Source organism: Solanum dulcamara, chromosome 8 (assembly GCF_947179165.1).
Source record: "Solanum dulcamara chromosome 8, daSolDulc1.2, whole genome shotgun sequence".
In the NCBI taxonomy this organism is placed as follows: Eukaryota; Viridiplantae; Streptophyta; class Magnoliopsida; order Solanales; family Solanaceae; genus Solanum; species Solanum dulcamara.
The window spans coordinates 67,682,596-67,704,930 of record NC_077244.1 but is presented as its reverse complement, the minus strand read 5'-3'; the positions used below and the strand labels follow the sequence as shown (position 1 = coordinate 67,704,930).

The 22,335-nt window shown below is 32.7% G+C and overlaps 1 protein-coding gene across 1 annotated transcript; it reads left to right on the top strand.

The window, feature by feature from the left end:
* Positions 1–18,271: 18,271 nt before the first annotated feature.
* LOC129901433 (mannan endo-1,4-beta-mannosidase 5) lies at positions 18,272–20,513 on the top strand. Its single transcript, XM_055976603.1, has 5 exons — positions 18,272–18,620; positions 18,904–19,098; positions 19,179–19,301; positions 19,593–19,795; positions 20,078–20,513. Exons 1-5 carry the CDS (start codon positions 18,273–18,275, stop codon positions 20,445–20,447), a joined length of 1,239 nt encoding a protein of 412 aa, XP_055832578.1. The 5' UTR covers position 18,272; the 3' UTR covers positions 20,448–20,513.
* The last annotated feature ends 1,822 nt before the right edge of the window (positions 20,514–22,335 follow it).

Sequence of the window (22,335 nt, the reverse complement as noted above, 5' to 3'; positions counted from 1 at the left end):
ATATATACACAAACCTTGTATATTTTGGGACCATTTTTCTTCAGCCCGATTCTCTCTCTAGAAAAAGCCCTAGCTCCTCTCCCTTCTCTCTTCTCTTCTTCTCCATTTCCAACCAAAAAGGAGTCCAAGAGCTTCAAGACCTCAAGCTCCCATTGAAGACCCAACATCAAGGTTTCTTCAAAGTCTTCACTAAGGTATGTAAGGCTAACCAAAACATGAGTTGAGTCCACCCATGTGCCCTATTCTTGTCTTGAGGTTAGATATCCATGAAAATGGAGTTTCTTGATATGGTACATGTTTGAATGAACTTGGTCTCCATTTTATTTAATTATTTATGTGCCAATGTTGTTGAGCTAAGAGGTTCCTAAAATGAGCCCTTATGTGAGTATGAGATGATGAAGGAATGAGTTGCTAGATATGTTTTATTGATCTTCTTAATTATGTAGATTTGATAAAGTATATTACTTTCTTAAAAATGTTGCCTATTATAAAAATGTCGATTTGAAGTCTTGAAAATGTGGTGAGTCATGAGGATTTTCTCAAATGGATGAGGTAATGATTGATTATATCTAGATGATGTTATACATGTGCATTTAAAGCTTCCTTGAAGATATGATTGAGATTGAGCATTGAGATTGATATTTGATTGTCACAGAGTTGATGAGTCGACAAGGTTGTAATGAGACTTGTTGATATGAGTTGATTGAGTTGAGTTGATGGAGTTTTATGAGCATTGAGTCTTGGGAGGAGTATCGAGCACCGAATTGGGCAAGGGTATAGTCCATACTCGAACCCAATACCAGTGTTGCCAAACGTAGGGGGGATTGAACCGTTAAAGTCGGATGCTTCCCCGAGAGCTTTTGTCCTGACATTATAGGACCTGGTTGGATTGGATCCATGAGTGTTCGTCGTTCATGCCCTGGCAAGGTATGAACGGGCGTGGCAACGACGTCATTTCGTTGTACCTTCACTGGCTCATAAGTGTTGGTTGTCGGTTAAGATAAACTCCCAAATAAGTGTTGATAGTACTCTGAGTCAGATTGAGTTGAATTGTATATGATTGGTCCAGTCTAAATCATATCCTTGTTTAGACTTAGGACATTTGATTGAGTTGTCATCCCTTTTAAGTTGAGCTCCCGAGTTGATTTATTCTTCCTTGATGTTCGTTGTATTCGGCCATTTTACATACTCGTACATTCCATGTACTGACGCCATTTGGCCTGCATCGTTTCATGATGCAGAGACAGGTACTAGAGATCATCAACCGGCGCTCCGTTGAAGATCCACATACACTCCCAGCCAGTCGGTAAGTCCTCCTAGTTCCCGGAGGATATTGGGCGCTCCATGCGCTTGTCATTGGCACCTTTTAGACTTGAATAGAGGCTTCATAGACTGAGATGTGGGGAGGTCGAGCGGTCATCTTGAGGATTCCTATTTTGATTATCGTCGTGATTGTAAATGTTTGGTCTTCGGCCCTCATGATATGAGAAGCATTTCTTAAATTGAGTTTTCTGCTCATAGAATGTGCTTGAATGAATGAGTGATTGTACCAAGTGGTTCGCTCGGAGGTCAGAGATGGCCTTCGGGTGCCGATTACGTCTAGGGTACCCTCCCGGGGCGTGACAATCTAACTGCCTTTTCTTGTATTACAAAACCAAAATCCTATCATGAAGCTTGCTCAAATCCTCATTGGATTCAAGCTATGAAAGAAGAAATTCAGGCCCTTGAAGATAATCATACTTGGAAGCTAGTTTCACTACCTCTAGGTAAGCATCCCATTGGCTGCAGATGGGTTTACAAAGTGAAATTCAGAGCTGATGGTCAAATTGAAAGATATAAGGCCAGATTGGTTGCAAAAGGCTATAATCAAAGGGAGGGACTTGACTACCTAGAGATTTTTTCTCCTGTCGTGAAGATGGTCACAGTGAGGAGTGTATTATCTATAGCTGTTGCTTCTGCCTGGCACATTCATCAAATGGATGTGTATAATGCCTTTTTACAAGGTGATTTACATGATGAGGTGTATATGACTCTGCCTGAAGGATTTTCTAGCCAGGGGGAGTCACAAGGCTTAGTATGTAGGCTAGTCAAATCCCTATATGGCCTTAAACAAGCCAGCAGGCAGTGGAATGTAAAACTCACTGATGCTTTGCTGAATCTTGGCTTTCTCCAAAGTGGACTAGACCATTCACAGTTCATCAAGAGAAAACTTGGCAAGATTGTAGTGATTCTAGTATATGTTGATGATATGCTGATAGCTGGCAATGACTTAATGATGATTGAGCAAACCAAAAAAGAACTATATGTCAAATTCAAAATCAAAGATCTTGGAATTCTAAAATATTTTCTGGGAATCGAATTCTGCAGATCAGTGAAGGGAATATTAATGAACCAAAGGAAGTATGCCTTGGAAATGATTGAAGAAGTGAGTCTAATTGGAGCTAAACCATCATGGACACCACTAGATATCAATGTTAAGTTGACAACCACAGAAGTGGATGAAGCAGCAGGAATAACAAATGATCCAATATTGGAGGACATCAGACCATATCAGAGATTGATTGGAAGGTTACTATACTTGACATTAACCAGGCCAGATATTTATTTTGCAGTTCAAACCTTGAGCCAATTTTTGCAGAAGCCAAAAATATCCCATATGGAAGCAGCATTGAAGATAGTGAGATACATAAAGAGAAATCCTGCCCTGGGAATATTGATGAGTAGCAGAAATGAGAACAAACTGACAGGATATTGTGATGCGGATTGGGCATCATGCCCAAATACTAGAAGATCAGTTACAGGATATTTGATCAAACATGGTGAATCCTTGATTTCTTGGAAGTCAAAAAAGCAAACAACCATCTCAAGAAGTTCAGCAGAATTAGAGTACAGGAGCATGGCTTCTACTGTTTCTGAAATAATATGGATTGTTGGATTATATAGAGAGCTAGGTGAAGAATTGGAAATGCCAGTGAAGCTCTTTTGCGACAGTAAAGCAGCATTGCAGATAGCGACAAATCCGGTATATCATGAGAGAACGAAACATATAGAAATAGACTGCCATTTCATTAGAGAGAAGATCCAAAAGGGCCTAATTAAGCCTTTGTTTTTGGGTATGCATGAACAACAGGCAGATATAATGACGAAAGGGCTGCACAGATCACAGCATGAATATCTTGTTTCCAAGCTGGGGGTACTGAATATTTTTGTACCTGCCAGCTTGAGGGGGAGTGATAAAATAGGAGCTGTGACTTAATTAATTAGTTAGTTAGTTAGTATTTGATGGTTGTAAATGGTAGTTAGTTGTTAGCAATTAGTTTTGGGAAAATTGTAAAATATCTTGCATAGTAAAAACATGTGTATATAATAGGAGAAATACTCAAAAGATGTGGACCACAAAAATAGAAAATATATTCAATACATTTTCTAGAAAGCTCTTCACAGTCTCCGTCTTCTTCCTTCATCCTCTATCTTCATCTACTGATGAACTCCATTTTCTTCAACCTTTATTTTATTTTATTTTATTTTATATATTATCAAATAATTACTATGTTAAATAGTTAATTTTTATTAACTTCAAGGACTAAAATTACATACTTTAAATAAATGAAGGTTAAATGTACATAATCAAATAATATAGAGACTAAAACTGGAATTATGCAATAATATAGCGACTAAAACTGATATTTCGCCGTCTGTGAATTATGTTTTTAATATAATATAGATATGCATTATTGTATGTGCCGCCTATTCTTTTCTTTCTAATTGTTACCTTCAGGCAGATATGTCTAGAAAATGAGGCTAATAAATCTTGAATTTAGGCTAATTATTATATCCTCCGTCTCATATTAGTTGATAACTTTGTATTTTGTATGGTGTTTATAAAAATTTTAAACTAGAAGATAATTTTACTAATTCTCTAACGAACTTATTATGTCATTTTGAGTACTAGAGCTTTTTATTTTACAAAAAACTCATTTTGTAAATTTTTAATAAGTATTTTGAATTATTCGATAACTATAGTTATTTAGTTAAGGAATAACTTTAGATAATTAATTTAATTAGTGAATTAAATTAATAATTTATTTAATATCATATACCACTTTATTTATTTTATTAAAATAAGTTAATATGATTTAATTCAATGTTTGATCATACCACAGACCATTGGGATTTGGGCCTTCTACCGATAACAACCAAGGGAAACCACCGCATTATGAAAAATGGGATGCCGCAGATCATCCAAGTAAGAGGAAAATAACGAAACTTCACTTTTGTAATTATGTATTTGTATTAGAATTACAATTGAAATGTGGGTACGTTTTGTTGAACTTGGGAAATGGCTTTATTGGCATTCATGCCAATCATGGGGTAATGATTACCCCTAATCATTGGAACTGTTATTATATTATTAGTAGGTGGATATGAATTGAAAATTATTAAAAAGTGCTTCTGCAAATTGTTTGCATGGTGTGCCGCCGCTGGTTTTTATTAGTTATCAGGTCTCTAATTATTTTCAGTTAATTATCACATTATAATTCAAGTTTTGATATATTGAGATATGTAATTAAATAATAGATGTATTGTATTATATAAATATAATTAGATTTATGTTGTTGAAAGAAATTGAGCCTTAACACTAAGCTTGAGATTGATGAAATTGATTATAGAATTAAATGGGTTATTGAGTCTATGCTAGATATATATAGTAATATGGTGTCTACGAACTTATTTGCTTACGAATATTATATATTTGATAGATTAAAAATGTTTTGAGGCATTGAAAAAAGAGAAAACATTGGTAAATTAGCTTGCTTGACTTCGGTTCTTCGGTTGAGGTAGGTTATGGTTTATTCTATATCATAAAGAGACTTTTAATAGTGATTGATATTCGTTAAGTAATGTCGTAAAATTTTTTCTGTGCATTTAATTATTGTGATTTGAATGGTTGATATGTTGTTGTGATTGGTCTGCAATCTCAAGATCGTGAAATTTATAATCTTGAACTTGTCTTATCAAAAGTGATGCATTGAATAAAGAAGGTTTGATAAAATATTGTTAATGAAGTGATATAATTGGATCAGATGTCACGAGCCAACATGATATATTTGGATAGGGTGTCACAATCCGACACGATTTATAGGAAATCGAGTGCAATGAGCCGACACGATATATTTAGATCGGGTGTCACGAATCGACACGATATATTTAGATCGGGTGTCACGAGACGACGTGATATTATTGGATCAGGCGTCATGTTCCGATACGATAATATTAAATAAAAATAAATTAAATGACTTAATACTGCCCAATCTCAAATAATTCATTTCCCAAAAGACTGTGGTGGGAGACTTAAGTCCTCATGTATACTCTTGATATTCTTGACTGATTACGAAATTGTTTCATTATGTTGTCACTTGATCTTGTTGTTTGCCACATGTTAAGTGTTATGGTTGATTTTCTGCTATTACTTTATACATATTGATTTCAATTTTGAGTCGACCGATTATACTTACTCAGTACATGTTGCCCTGTACTGACCCCTACTTGTATTTTTATTTTTTATTTTGTGGAGTGCAGCAAGTGTACCATTGACTTCGACTCGCCCTTAGCTCTAGCCAGTCTCCGATACATCGGATTTTAGGGTGAGCTATTACTCTTAGCTCGTGTTAGATTCTTTCAGACTTGGTAATTTAAGATTAGATTTTCTTGATGTAATAACTTTCAGATTTTGGGAACGTTTGCAACAGACTTTAATGGTTTTATTATTTATTACTTTCATAAATTGATCTTCCGCATTATTATCGTATTCTATAAGTTGGGTTTATATCGTTGGTTCTCCCACCTAAGAGGTTAAGTGTGGATGGTTAACCGTATTTTAAAACACGAAAAAAAATCATGGGTGCCACTCATGGCCCATTTTAGGTCATGACAAATTCACTCTGTACGAAACTTATTAGAAAATTTACAAACAAATGTGAACACTTCCAAAAAGAATTAATTGGAAGGATAATATAGAAAAAAATTAATTAATACTTTTTTAATTTAATAAAATGGACAACTAATAGGGAACAATTATTTTTAGCATAATAATCAACTAATATGGGACAGAAAAAATACTACTAAGGATAGATTTATAAATCAATACTTTTAAAATATACTAGTGTCTATGAACGTACTTTGCACTTTACTCCTTATCAATTATCATATAAAAAAGAACTGTGATGACTTATTCAAAGTCACATCCCAACATCCGACTCGGAATTCGATCCCAACATCTGACCTTGACACCTGACACCTAAATCGAGACTCTACTTTCGAACCCAGACTTGACCCTAACTCACGATCCATTTTTTGATCCAACACTTATTTCAGGACTCGATTCGAGACCCGACTTCTGACATGAGATTCGATCTCTAGATTTGACTCTAGATCCGACTCGAAACTCAATCTTGACATCCGACCTCGGCACCTGACACACGACACTGATTTGGGACGACACTTCTGACACCAAATCCCGACCTAGGACCGATCCAAATCTCGAATTCAGACCTGACTTTTGACCTAAAATTCAACCTTGTACTTGTCTTTTGAACCGAAATCTGACCCCACCCGATCCTAATATTCAACATGAGATCGACCCGACTTTATACTCTTGACTCGGCTTGACTTTCGACTCAAGATTCGACCTAACATCAGACTCTGGATTTGACTTGTGAGCCTGTATATAACCCCGAATCTAACCTAAGACACGATCTTGATTAATGACATAGGACTCGACTCCAACTTTTGATTCAGAATCGGATTTTTAAATTAGGACCCGACCACAAGATTCAATTTTCAAACCGAGATCTGATCCTGACACTTGACTCCGATGATTGATTAAGGAACCACTCTAATACTTGACCTGGGATTCGACCCCTACCTCGACTCTCGATTTAAAACCCGACTACGATACCCGACACGAAACCCCATACTGACACCTATCTTGATACCCAACTCTAACACCTCAGAATCTTACCTCAATTTTCTGACTCGGGATGTGACATTCAAATTGAGATCCGACCCCGATACGACCCGAAATTTAGGAGTTGGGTTTCGAATTATTTTGAATTTAGAAAAAAAGGTTAACGACGGAGTTGTATCTCATTGAATTATTGATTGAACATTGTCTTTATTAAATGACTTATAATAGATAAAATTATCATTTACTATTTTTCTACAATAGACAAAATTGTCATTTAATATTTTTTTTAAAATATTTTTTATTTAATTATTATGCAAATATGTAGGGCTTTGAAATTAATTAAAGTTATAACTACTAAATGTTTATTCCTTAAAGATATAAAAGTCGTTCAATATTTAATGGATTTTGGTCAACCAATATTATTAAACATGTAGAAATTCCCTACTCAAAATTTATTTGAAATAAATTTAATATTTAGCTCCTAGTATTAATAGGATAATATGTATCATACGATAAACTTAGTCCTAATAGAAATATATTTTGTTTAGTCCTAGTACAAAATTATATTTATATCCATTAGTAATTTTTTAGATAAAAAAAATTAACTTAAAAGGCAAATAAGCAAATCAACTTTTAGTAGATATTTTGATCAATTAAGATTTATATTCGTACTTTTATAATAATATAGATAGTGTTATAAAAGTAAACTAAATTTAGCAGAATAAGACGGAGATAATAAGGGGAAAGAAAGGAGAAACTAAGCAGAGAAAATTGCTAAGCCGTGTATGTATCTATTTCTTCTTTATGTTTACTGTCAGTTACAATGAATTGCCAAACCTGACAATTTATAGCCAGGAAAAGCATGGCAACTTGCCCAATATTTCAATCTATTTGCCTAACTATCCAATTATCCAAGTGGATGGGTCCCACTTAGATATAGACATCCATACATAACACTCCCCCTTGGATGTCCATGTATAATGTGTATCCTTAATAATTTTATAAGAGATAATATACATAGTTATTTTCAATATCCATAGATGTTGTGCCTCGTTAAAACCTTACTAGGAAAAACCCAGTGAGAAAAGCATAGTGAATGAAAAAGAGTACACACATCTGGTAATACGCTTTGAATGCTGCCTCATTAAAAATCTTATAAGGAAAACCCAGTGGGACAAAACCTTATATATGGGAAAAAGAGTACAACGCGTATTTTACTCCCCCTAATGAAAACTTCATTTGATATTTTGGAGACGACGCATTCCAATCTTATATCTTAGCTTCTCAAAACTTGATGTTGGTAATGCCTTTGTAAATAAATCTGCAAGATTATCACTTGAACGTACTTGTTGTATATCAATATCACATTCTTCTGAAGATCATGTGTGAAGAATAATTTTAGTGAAATATATTTCGTTCTGTCTCCATTTATGAAGCTACCTTTTAATTGAGCTATGCATGCGACATTATATTCGAATATAATTGTGGGTACTTTGACATTACTTTCCAAGCCACATCTTTCTTTGATGAACTGTATCATCGATCTCAATCATACACATTCTCTACTTGCTTCGTGAATTGCTATTATTTCAGCATGATTTGAAGAAGTAGCAACAATGGACTACTTTGTAGATCGCCATGATATAGTTGTTCCTCCATGTGTAAATAGATAGTTTGTCTGAGATCGAGCTTTATGTGGGTCTGATAAATAACTTGCATCTGCATAACCAATAAGGTCTGCACAACCTTTGTTAGTATAAAACAAACCCATATCAATAGTACCCTTTAGGTATCGCAAAATATGTTTGATACCGTTCTAATGCCTTCACGTTGGGGATGAACTATACCTTGCTAGCAAATTAACAAAGAATGCTATATCAGTCCTGGTTGCGTTAACAAGGTACATAAGTGCACCAATAGCACTGAGATATGGTACTTCAGGACCAAGAATTTCTTTATCCTTTTCTGGAGGTCGAAATTAATTTTTTTCTACTTCAAGTGATCGAACTATCATTGGAGTACTTAATGGATGTGCTTTGTTCATGTAAAATCTTTTTAAGATTTTCTCAGTGTAGGCAGATTGGTGGACAAAAACTCCGTCTGCTAAATGTTTAATTTGCAGACCTAGATAAAGTTTTATCTTCTGAGATCTTTCATCTCAAATTTTTTCTTTAGCTATTCAATCGCCTTTTGAACCTCTTCTTGGGTTCCAATGAGATTTATGTCATCAACATAAACGGCGAGTATAACAAACTCCGATTTCGTTTTCTTAATAAAAATATATGGAAAAATAACATCATTTATATAACATTCATTTATTAAGTATTCACTAAGGCGATTATACCACATACGCCCTGATTGTTTTAGACCATATAATAATCTTTGCAATTTCATTGAGTACATTTTCCAAGACTTATTACATGCTTCAGACAATTTTAATCCTTCTGGATTTTCATGTAAGTTTCATTATCAAGTGAACCATAAAGGTAAGCTGTAACTACATTCATTAGATGTATTTCAAGATTTTTATGTACAGCTAAACTGATGAGATATCGAAAAATTATTCCATTCATAATAGGCAAATATGTTTCTTCATAGTTGACTCCGGGTCTTTGAGAGAATCCTTGTGCAACAAGGCGTGCCTTGTATCTTACAATTTCATTTCTCTTATTTCGTTTTTCGTGCAAAAACCCATTTATAGCCAACTGATTTTACACCTTCAGGGGTTTGGACTACAGGTCCAAAAACCTCACGTTTAGCAAGTGAGTCTAATTCTGATTGAATTGTCTTTTGCCATTTTGGTCAATCACATCTACGTCGACATTCTTCGATGGATTTAGGCTCAAGACTTTCACTATCTTGCATGAGGTTAATTGCAACATTATATGCAAAAATATTATCCACCGTAATTTTCAATCGATCTAGATTTATGTCATCACCGGTAGAACTTATTGAAAGTTCTTCATTCACTTGAGTCTCAGATTCACTGATTTCTTCAGGAATATCAGGGTATTCAAATCATGACCTTCTTCAGGAGGTTCTTGTGTAGTATCATTTTAATTATTTCTTATACTTTTCTTTCTAGGATTTTTATCCTTTGATCCCAATGGTCTACCACGTTTCTAGCGTGTTTGGGATTCAGAAGCTATGATATTAGTAGATGGTCCTTTTGGGACATCAATCCGGATGGGCACATTCACTGCAGGGATATGTGACTTAGTTATCCGTTTCAAATCAGTAAATGCATCTGGCATTTGATTTGCTATTTTCTGTAAGTGGATCATCTTCTAGACCTCCTACTCACATGTGCGGGTACGTGGATCAAAATGAGATAGAGATGAAACTTTTCACATAATTTTTTTTCTTTTTCGAGTTCTTTTTTCTCTCCCCCTAATGGCGGGAAAAGTATTTCATCAAACCGATAATTTACAAATCGAGCAGTGAATAAATCTTCAGTCAATGGTTCAAGGGATCGAATTATGGAGGGTGAGTCAAATCCAACATATATGCCCAACCTTCGTTGATGGCCCATTTTTGTACGTTGTGGTGGTGCTACAGGCACGTATACCGCACAACCAAAAATTCTTAAATGGGATATATTTGGTTCATGACCAAATACTAATTGTAACGGAGAGTATTTGTTATAATGTGTCGGTCTGAGACGTACAAATGCTGCTGCATGTAAGATAGCATGACCCCAAATAGTAATTGACAATTTTATTGTCATTAGTAGAGGTCTTGCTATCAATTGTAGGCGCTTTATAAATGGCTCTGCAAGACCATTTTGAGTATGAACATGAGCAACAAGATGTTCAATTTTTATCCCAATTGATAAGCAATAATCATTAAATGCTTGGAATGTAAATTCTCTAGCATTATCAAGGCGAATGAACTTAATTGGATAATCTGGGAATTGCGCTCTTAATCTTATTATTTGTGCCAACAATTTTGCAAATGCCAAGTTGCGGGATGATAAGAGGCACACATGAGACCATCTAGATGATGCATCTATTAAGATCATAAAATATCTAAACAATCAATTAGGTGGATGAATAGGTCCACATATATATCCATGTATACGCTCTAAAAAGCCAGGAGATTTGATGCCGACCTTCAGGATCGATGGTCTGGCAATTAATTTGCCTTGATAACAAGTAGCACATGGAAATTCATCATTTGTAAGAATCTTCTGGTTCTTTAACGGATGTTCAGTTGAATTTTCAAGAATTCATCTCATCATTATTGATCCAGGATGACCTATTCGATCATGCCATAGCACAAATGTATTTGGATCAGTAAACTTCTGGTTTACGATCATATGTGCTTCAATTGCACTAATTTTTGCATAATATAAGCCAGACGACAAAGTTGGTAATTTTTCCAAAACATATTTCTGGCCTGAGACACTCTTGGTTATACCAAGATATTCAATATTCATATCATTTAGTGTCTCAACATGATATCCATTTCTGCGGATATCTTTGAAACTTAACAGGTTTCTGGGGGATTTAAAAAAAATAGTGCATCTTCTATAACAATTTTTGTCCCCTTAGGCAGAATTATAGTAGCTTTTCCGGAGCCTTCTATCATTTTTGAATTACCAGAAATTGTAGTAACATTTGCTTTTCTTCTTAGCAAGTTAGAAAAATATTTCTCATCTTTAAATATAGCATGGGTTGTTTCACTATCAATTACACAAATATCCTCGTGATTGGTCATTGATCCAAATAAAATTTGAGGCATTTCCATATTTTCTTGAAAAAAATAGTCGGAGCCTCGTGCTGATAACGTGTTATAAAAGTAAACTAAATTTAGCAGAATAAGACGGAGATAATAAGGGAAAAGAAAGGAGAAACTAAGCAGAGAAAATTGCTAAGCTGTGTATCTATCTATTTCTTCTTTTATGTTTTCTGTCTGTTACAATGAATTGCCAAACCTGTCAATTTATAGCCAGGAAAAGCATACCAACTTGCCCAATATTTTAATCTGTTGGCCTAACTATCCAACTATTCAAATGAGTGGATCCCACTTGGATATAGACATCTATACATAACAAATAGAGTACTTTTCACTAATATTTGACTTTTAGATCATCAAATTTGATGTACCGCCCTACCTTTGAATTGATCATCTAATATTCATGGCAACTTTGAAAATCTCCATTCATTAAATAGTTAAAGGAAAAGTTCTTTGGGCGACAATGATTAGGCCACAATGGCCCAAATACACTTGTGATGTCTATTCACACTAACCAAAAAATTTCTTTGACATTTTTACCCTTCTCTCCCAAATTAAAAATTCCCTCATCAATTTATTTATTACTCCTACTAGTTACTAGCACAAATTTTCTTCGCCTAAAAATAATTGTCATATTAGCGAATTTTATGTCAATTAAGAAATTAAAAAATATAATATATAGTTTATTAAAATTACCTTTATTTAATAAATACTTTTTTAAAAATTGAATATTATATATTAAGAAGATGAAATAAGGATATATATATATATATATATATATATATATATATATATAAATTTATTGAAAATAACTTTAAATAATGAGTGTAGATTATGAATTATAAAAAAAATATATATTATTTTTTAATTTTCTAAAATGAACTTCTATTTTAATACTGTAGAAAAGTGGACGGAGGTAGTACTATACTACTACCGTGAGAGATCGAGTCTATTTTTCAAGTGGCCTTGTCCAAATAAAAGTCAACACATAGATAGTCTCTAAAATTATTAACTAATGTTACTATGGGTGGAGCATTATATACATATATATAGGTTAAAATTATATATATATATATATATATATATATGTATTGACACTTCTTTACACAAATTGAAGGTTTAATATAGTAATTAAGGAGTTGCATAAGTTGCTTAAGATTGTGTGTTCTACTCTTGCTAGCATCATTTAGTTTTTTACTTTATTTTTATTTATACAATATTTAGAAAAGAACCAACAAAAAGTCAACAATTGATTTACCTTGGTTCTAACATTTTAAAAAATTGATTTGATTTTTTGCTTTTAGGAAAAAGTTGGTACACAAACCGAACCATGTACTCTCCTATTGTTACGAGGGAAAATTATGTGGATAAGTAAAATATATACTAGTTAATTAATTAATATAATTATAATTTGAATTAATTATGGCTCGCGACAAACATCTAGTTGTAATTACAGTTTGAGTTTTGTATAATTCGCGTGATTATACAGTTGAGTTTTGTATAATTTCCGCGATTTATACAACCGTTCTAGGCGAATCGAATTGTATAGAGAGATATACAAATACTAAAAATTGTATAGCGAATTATACAAACGTTGTGCAATTGTATCGTGAAATTGATTTGATTTTTTGCTTTTAGGAAAAAGTTGGGACACAAACCGAACCATATACTCTCCTATTGTTATGAGGAAAAATTACGTGGATAAGTAAAACATATATTAGTTAATTGATTAATATAACTATAATTTGAATTAATTATGGCTCGCGGCAAACATCTAGCTGTAATTACAGTTTGAGTTTTGTATAATTCGCGTGATTATACAGTTGAGTTTTGTATAATTCCCGCAATTTATACAACCGTTGTGGGTGAATCAAATTGTATAGAGAGATATACAAACACTAAAAATTGTATAGCGAATTATACAAACGTTGTGCAATTGTATCGTGAAATATACAAACGTTATACAAAAATGTGAACTATACAAATGCTTACAAAATACTGTGCAAATTATACAAATGATGCTATAACTATAGCTACAAATTATAATTACCAAACTATAGCTATGGAATATAATTAAGATATTTTTGAATGACTATATGCGAAAATTACACTTGTTATGATTTGAAGTGATCCATCATAAAATGGTTGAAATCCACCTTTCTAATTAAGGCCCAAAAAATCTCAGCCCATTCCTTTGTAATCAGGGGCCCATCTCATAATTTCAAAATTACAAATAAACAAGAGAAAAAAATTAGTACATTTTAAAATTTTGATATGCAAATCATGAATATGTATAATTTCACTAATCATATCGAATTATTATAAATATTTACGTAATCATGAAATATACCAACTTACATTTCAAGGTTCTTTATTTGCTTGTAAAACGAAATATTCTCCTAAAAATTGGAAACAAAATACTTATATAACACAATAATATTCGATAGGACACTCTTAAAGCAATTTCTACCACATACCTAACTTAGGTAAATAGGATTAATTTGTAGAAAAATATTTTTTTAAAAAAATTTATTATTGGAGAAAGATTAATCGTTATTCTTTTCTTCTTTGTTGTTTTATTTTTTAGGGATATCAGGATGAATCTCTAAGAATATGACAAGTCAACTCATCTACATTGAGTTTGTTCTTAACTCAATTTATTTTGATTCCCTTTTACGGAATTCAAGTTATCTAAAAGTTATGTTGATTTGAATTAAATATATAGCATAAAGTCGCGATTCATAAGAAATTTTGTCAATATTTTTTTGTTTGATATCTTCTATAATATTAATAAAGAAAAAGTTTCATTATTTATTTGGTAATTAAATAATTTATAAGAAAATAAAATAAAAAAGTTAAAATTTAGTATGGATTGACGGGTTGAGTTATGACCATTATGAATTTTTTAGACGGATCAATAACTAGCTCAATTATTACCGTAACTCCTTTTGATTCGTTCAAATTCAATACAATCCATTCATTTAACATCCTTATTAACCTGCTTATTTATAAATTTACTTAATTTAACCTGCTCAAATTCAGCTCAATCAACCTACTTGATATCTTAATTTATTCTAAGAAAATCCAGGACCTCGTCATAGGATCTAACTTTTGCTCATTAACATGCTTCTTTTCAGTCTTTCACATGAACTATCCTATCCTAGTATTCACAAATAAAATAAAAGCGGGTTTCTCTCGAATTTGTTACTAAAAAAATATAGTTAACAAGTCTCCATGCAATAAAATGCATGTGCACATTCCAACTTTTAGTACTCTTGAATTCACATTTAAATTATTAATCAAGAGTTCAAGATTTCAGTATATAAAAAAATATAATTTATGTATACTTCTTTTTCCAGAGAGTTTATATATGTGTGTGATGACTGTAATAAAAGAAATATTTAATCAGTGACAATAAATTTTCTTCCAAAAATATTCAGCGATAATTGAATTTATGTCATTGCATTCAAAATCGCTAAATTATTATATTATTTCCGCTAAATTATTTTTACAAAATCCTTAATTTATTGTAGCAAAATCACCAACTTCTAAATTATCTCATTTGGAAATTGTCACGACCTTGACTCGCCGTGATTGACACTCACTCTAACCCTTCGGCGGGAGAACCATTATTACAACCCAACTAAACAATAGTGATAAGAGACAACATTCAAAGATGTGAAAACAGGTTTAAATAGTAATTTAAAAAGCTGAGTTCTCATAAACTCAGTAAGTTATCAAAACATAAATAATAGTGCGAAAATTCAACACCTAGGACCTGAAAGTCATTGTACCAAAACTTCTGCCATAAAGTCTAAGGATGGGGATGCAACCCCCATAAAAAAGCAAGAGTCTAAAGGTCTAAGTCTTGAAAGAAGGACCAAGCCTTAGGATAATTCACGGTAACCTGAAAGAGCTGGCTCACCCTTGAATTCAATAATCAGCGGTCTCCTAACTGAGGTCTCTTAACAGCCACCTTAAGATGCCTTGTACTCAACAAAGAAAGAGCAAGTGCAGTATCAGTACACAAAATAACGATGTACTAGTCGGATCACGCGGCTATTCCAGTAAGTGAGATTTGAACAAGTAACTACAACATTGTAAGCACACATATATAGAGTACCTTACCACTTACCATTTCATAAACAATACATATACATATACACAGATTAACAGTTTCAATTTCAATACACATTTAAGAAAGGTTCTCTCATGGAACCTACACTTTACCTATGAATGTGTCGGAATGTGACACCCAGTGGCGGAACTAGAATTTTGAATAAGAGGGTTCAAAATATGAATAAGTAGACACGCGAATTAGTCGAAGGGGGTTCGACATCTATTTTATGTACATAAAAAAAGATTTTAATCATGTATAAATAGTATAACTTTTTGCGGGAGGGGGTTCGAATGAACCCCCTAGCCACAAGGTAGCTCCGCCACTGGTAACACCCGGTCCAAAATTATGTCGGAACGTGACACCCGCTTCAAATACGTGTCGGAAAGTGACACCCGATCCAATTATGTGTCGGAATATGACACTCGATCCAATTATGTGTCTGAATGTGACCCGATCCAAGCAAATACTACACAATCACAAATACAGTGAATAGTTTCAACAGTTATAAATACCAAGAACAGGTTCATTACATGCCATTGACAATAAATAGTCATTTCACATGGTTCATTTTATCTTTCCCTATCACATATATATATGCATACTAATGAAGCAACTAATAAGCATATGTGACACATACGGAAAGATAAAATCATCACCTACCTCAAAACCAAGCCTTGGAAACTCTAAACTATTGGAGCTTTCCCTTTTCGAAGCCTTTCATTTTGTTCTTGGTCTAAAAACAATCACATATATGTAAAGGATCAATAAAATGACCTAGTTTATCTGAATTATAACAAAATTCCAACCCTTGTCCAAACCCATGATCCTAATTCCCAACTAGAGCCTTTTCCACAATTAATTTCAGGCCAAAACCCTCCCCGAATGATAATCACTATGATTCTAAGTTCTAAGAATCAAAATACGTAATAAGGGAGTAATTAACTTATCTTTGGCGTGAGAATTCGTGGAAAACTAGTGAGAAACTATCCTAGGTCGCCTCTTAACTCTTAAGAATGAAGATTTGCAGAAAATAACGCTTTTGGGACTTTTTATATTTTTAATCCCGACTGTCCCGCCACAGCGGGACCATCCCACTACAACGGCTCCGCCATGACGGGAATAATCCCGCTCTAGCAGGAGGCACGGAGAAAAAATGTCCGTGTTTGAGTCCCAAGCTTTCCAATTCGCAACACACCCTCATCCTAGGACGTTAACATCTATACTTCACGCCAAATTTAATTTTGGGAGTTTTACTCGCTCAAATATGATTTCGTAAAGCCGTACAGGCTCTATATCGTCTTGGCTATCAACTCAATTGATCAAACTAACAACTCAATCCCCCATCTATTACCGGATTGTCTTAGACCTCACCTGACTCAGATTTCATGCAAGTCTGACCCCAGTTCAATCTTTCCAAGTGACTACCCGAAAGTTTTTTGGTTCGATTTCCTTCCCCATTGATTTATCCATAACGATGGAAACAAGTTGTTACAGAAATTAACTCTTCAAAATTCTATAAAGATTAAGAATGAAAAGAAGTTTGAGAAAAAGAGCAAATGTTGTTCTTTGTATTCTTTGTACCTATAGATTTTTGTACACATTAAAGATAAATATATGTGAATCTTTATCTAATATCTAGTCTTAAAAAAAGAGTAATTTTTTTTTTGGTTAGATAAGGTACATACAATAATTGAATTCAAGATAAGCTACCATTAATGTTTGAATTCAAACTGATAATGTACTCCAATAAATTCCACCCGTAATCCTAGGATTAATTGTCTGGACGGTCATTCAACTTCTGATACATAGTTGACCACTAAAATCACTCGTTCTCCCAAAAATCATCTTATTTTACCTAACTTTTGAAAGACAAACAGTTATTTTTTACTAATTACCACAAATTAAGTGATCGTTCGGACAATCAATTCCCAAATCCCATAGGAAAACGTACATCTAAAGTTACCCCTAAAGTTGTATGCAAATAAGTCTAATGACGGTAAAATTCTTATTGCAATTAAAAGAAACACTAAAATAAAAATCTACGTGCATGGATTAATTAGTTCTAACTAACTTTTCTAACTGCAAAATTTCTTGAGTACACTTCTTCATATTTTTGATCATCATCAATTTTCATCTTTAATTTCCACCAGCTTCTTTAATTTCTTAAAAATAGAAGCAATTCTTTTTCTCTTCCTAATTCTCTCAACTGAATTTTTTGCTTTATACAACTGAACTAAATAACCTTATCTTCTATCAACTTCCCATAAAGTTCTCTTTAGCTTTCATAAAATATATTCCATCCAAATTTAGTAAACCACCACCTTTCTATCAAATATTACTATTTTTAGCAAGTTTCCTTATACTCCAATCACTATAAATATTGGTCCCAACAAGTGACCAATACACAAACAACATATATACATACATTTCTCAATCAAAATAATATTAATGGCTTCTTTTCAAAGAATAATTAGTTGTATTTTTGTGCTTTTTCTTTTGTCCTTAGCTTTTGCATGTGAAGCTAGGGTTTTACTTGATAATAATGCGAATGAAGGGTTTGTTAGAGTCAATGGTGCACATTTTGAACTCAATGGATCACCTTTTTTATTCAATGGTTTCAACTCCTACTGGCTAATGCATGTTGCTGCTGAGCCTAGTGAGAGGTACAAGGTCACTGAGGTCCTCCGTGAAGCATCTTCTGCAGGGCTCTCAGTATGTCGTACTTGGGCTTTTAGTGATGGAGGCGATAGAGCACTACAAATTTCACCTGGTGTTTATGATGAACGTGTTTTTCAGGTACGTACTTTATTTGTTTCATTTTTTTATTTGTCACCTTTCTATATTTGAAAACTCTTTTTAACTTTTCAACTTGTAATGTTATTCTTAATGACATATGCTTTTAAAGCCACATATCGAAAGTACTTTTAATTAAAGATACTTTTAACTTCTTTCTTTTTTAAATTTCGTATACAGAGTCGAAAAAGTCATAGGAGTACTACTAACATTTTCTTTTCGAATACTAATACTATGTGAAATGTACATATGCCATTATTTAACAAGTGCATTTTGTGGAATATAGGGTTTGGATTTTGTTATAGCAGAGGCTAAGAAGTATGGACTTAGCTTAATCTTGAGCTTTGTAAACAATTACAACGACTTTGGAGGGAAAGCTCAATATGCTCAATGGGCACGAAATGTGGGAGCTCAAATAAATGGGGAAGATGATTTCTACACTAATTATATTATTAAAGATTATTACAAGAATCACATTAAGGTAACAAAAACCTAGCACTCATTAATTTAATTAGACTGATGTTAACTTTTCATTATTAAGTACAATTATTGTTAATGCAGAAAGTTGTTACAAGGTTCAATACCATTACTGGAATGGCTTATAAAGATGATTCAACTATCATGGCATGGGAACTCATGAATGAGCCCCGCAACCAAGCTGATTATTCTGGAAATACTGTTAACGTACGTAAGCCTAAATTAAAAGGAGTTGATTTCTCAAATTATCACTCGATCAACTAATAACTAGTTATTATTTCAAAAAGTACCTTTTTTTTAAAGAAATTTGGAATTAAGAAAGAAGTGACTTTCTAAGATAATAAATATTAAAGTAGTCGATCGATTGATCATTTGAGAAATCAAACCTAAATTAAAGAGAGAGTCTATTCTCAATCAAAATTTTTTAAATTTAATAAATTTGCATAATTGATGGTTAATTATTTGTTTATATTTGGGTTCTTCTTGATATTACTGCAGACGTGGATTCAAGAAATGGCAAGTTTTGTGAAATCACTTGATAACAAACACTTGCTGGAAATAGGAATGGAGGGATTTTATGGTGATTCAATGCCGGATAGGAAGTCAGTTAACCCTGGTTTCCAAGTTGGGACAGACTTTATTAGTAACCATTTAATCAAAGAGATCGATTTTGCCACTATTCATGCATACACTGATCAATGGTATATATATTATGCTATTCATTCTTCATAATAATTCATATGCTTCTATTAATAAAATTAAAATGCAACAAAACCAACTACTATCACTAAAATCAAGAAAGATACTGATAAATAAATCTATAGCGGACATAGTATTATACATCAAAAAGTTATATTTGTTCTGACTTTTCAAGTATCACATATAGCGTTACTTTTTATATAAATACATCACCCACATGTTATATAGTGACATAATCTACTAGCTATCCTTAACTGTTTTTTTTTTTAAATGGTGAATTATAGGTTATCTGGTCAAAGTGATGATGTTCAAATGATATTCATGCAAAGATGGATGATAAGTCATTGGCAAGACGCAAAAAACATACTTAAAAAACCATTGGTTCTAGCTGAATTTGGCAAGTCAAGTAAAGATCCAGGATACAATCAAAATATACGCGATACATTTATGAGCAGTGTATACAGAAACATCTATAGTTTCGCAAAAGATGGAGGAACGATGGGAGGAAGCTTAATATGGCAGCTCGTTGCACAAGGAATGGAGAATTATGACGATGGTTATTGTATTGAATTGGGAAAAAATCCATCCACTGCTGGAATTATTACAGGACAATCTCATGCCATGACAGCTTTGGCTCATTTGGTTCGACTTTAGAAGTTATTATACATACACATTAGAGAGCATGGAAGAAAATAAGTATGCTTTATTAGTTCCATGATCAGAGATGCTTGGATGGTGCATTTATTTTTCAGTTTTGGTTTTTTTTAAATAGGGACTTTTTGGTCCCTTGGTTATTGGTAAATTATGAAACGTGTCTTTATAATAGTTGGCTAAGCTATATTTAACCTTCAAATAATTAGGTCCTCTTTTTTTTTAATCTCTTTAAAAAATAATATATATTTCATTTTTAACAATTCTTTAATTATAACTTTTCACGCAACATCTTTAGAAGATCACAAGATTAAAAGACCTTTTCATACATTATAAGTATCTTTAATTTAAGGCTACTATCCATGAAATTCAAATTTTTATTTTATTTTCTTAAACTCATGTCAACTAAAAATCAAACAAATTGAAAAAGAGGAAGTAAAGTATATATTTCAATCCTTTTATATAAAAAAAAAACTTGTGAAATATAATATATATATTATCATTTTAGCATCATGGAGAAAAAGAATTAGTTCCGTGAACTTTTCTTTTTCCAAGCAATATGCAAACTAGGCTCAAAAGAGACATCTAATTTAGAACACTCTAATTAGTTTGCTGCTGGAATGTTAGACATTGAATTGAATATAGTAATTTAATAGTGAAATATTGTTATATAAAGGATTGACATTGTCAAAGTTATATATTACAGTGTTCTTTGTTTGCGTTTTTTTTTTTTTGGAAACTATAAAGAAATGTTGTTATATAATTAAGAATATATAATATAACACATAACATGAAAATTGGTTCAAAAGAAAGCTTAGCTATTATAGTGAAATATTATTTTATAAAGGATAATAAGAAAATAATCTTTTATGATCACTTATAAATTGAATAAAAAAAATAATATTTTCAATTCTCTTATAAAAAGAATATAAAAATAAAAATAAATTTGTAACGGATTACGAAACCAAATGGCCCGATGATAATCGCTATAAAGAGATTCGACTGTTATCCGTAAACTTTTACAATTTTGGAGCCAAAAATAAAGTATAGTAGGTTGTGCTAATTAAAACGTCAGCTGGATTAATGAGAGATGTCACTAATATTAAATGATTTTTTGCTCGTTTGCGTTTTTTATCATTGATTATGCTAGTAAATTGTATTGAAAAATAATTATGAAATAGTAACAATAATTCTGAAATAAAAGGCAGAATCAGAACAAAAACTGAAAGTACGAATAGTGTCTGAAAAATATGTAAGAAAAAGAAATCGAGCCCATTAAATGCACAGTGTGTCCTTAAGAAAATTATTCCCCTCAATGTACTTAAGGTTTTGAAATCTTTCCTCCCATGATAGAACGATTTACTCACCAGAATAGCGGTACAACAAATTATGGTGACTGTGAACCACTTGAAGGCAGTATATCACACGAGTTTTAAGAAGTACAGAAAAGAAGAAGAAGAAGATGTCTAACAGAAATTTTTCGTAAGGAACAATTCTGAGGATTAACAGATATATATAGCATGTTTGCAGCAATTTTTTGAAAAGGTACCTATTGGGAAAAGATTTGCCTGTTGAAAAAAGGTTTGCAACTTTTCAGACAAGGTTGCAACCTTTGAAAAAACGGAGGAAAATATTTTAAATTAATCCGGAAAAGAAAGAAATGGATCGGGTCACGGGTCAGGATTTTCAATTAATTAATTAAATAAATAAATAATATTAATTAATTAAAAAATTAAAGGAAATTTGGTCCAAAAAGATTATCAATCAAATCCGTAGCCGAGCGAGCAACGACGACGACAGCGCGAGGGGTGACCCTCTTCTTGACCCTTTAGAAACATGAAGGAGTGCTTCTACTTTTAAGTAGGAGACTTTTTCTTTCCAGCACCTATGT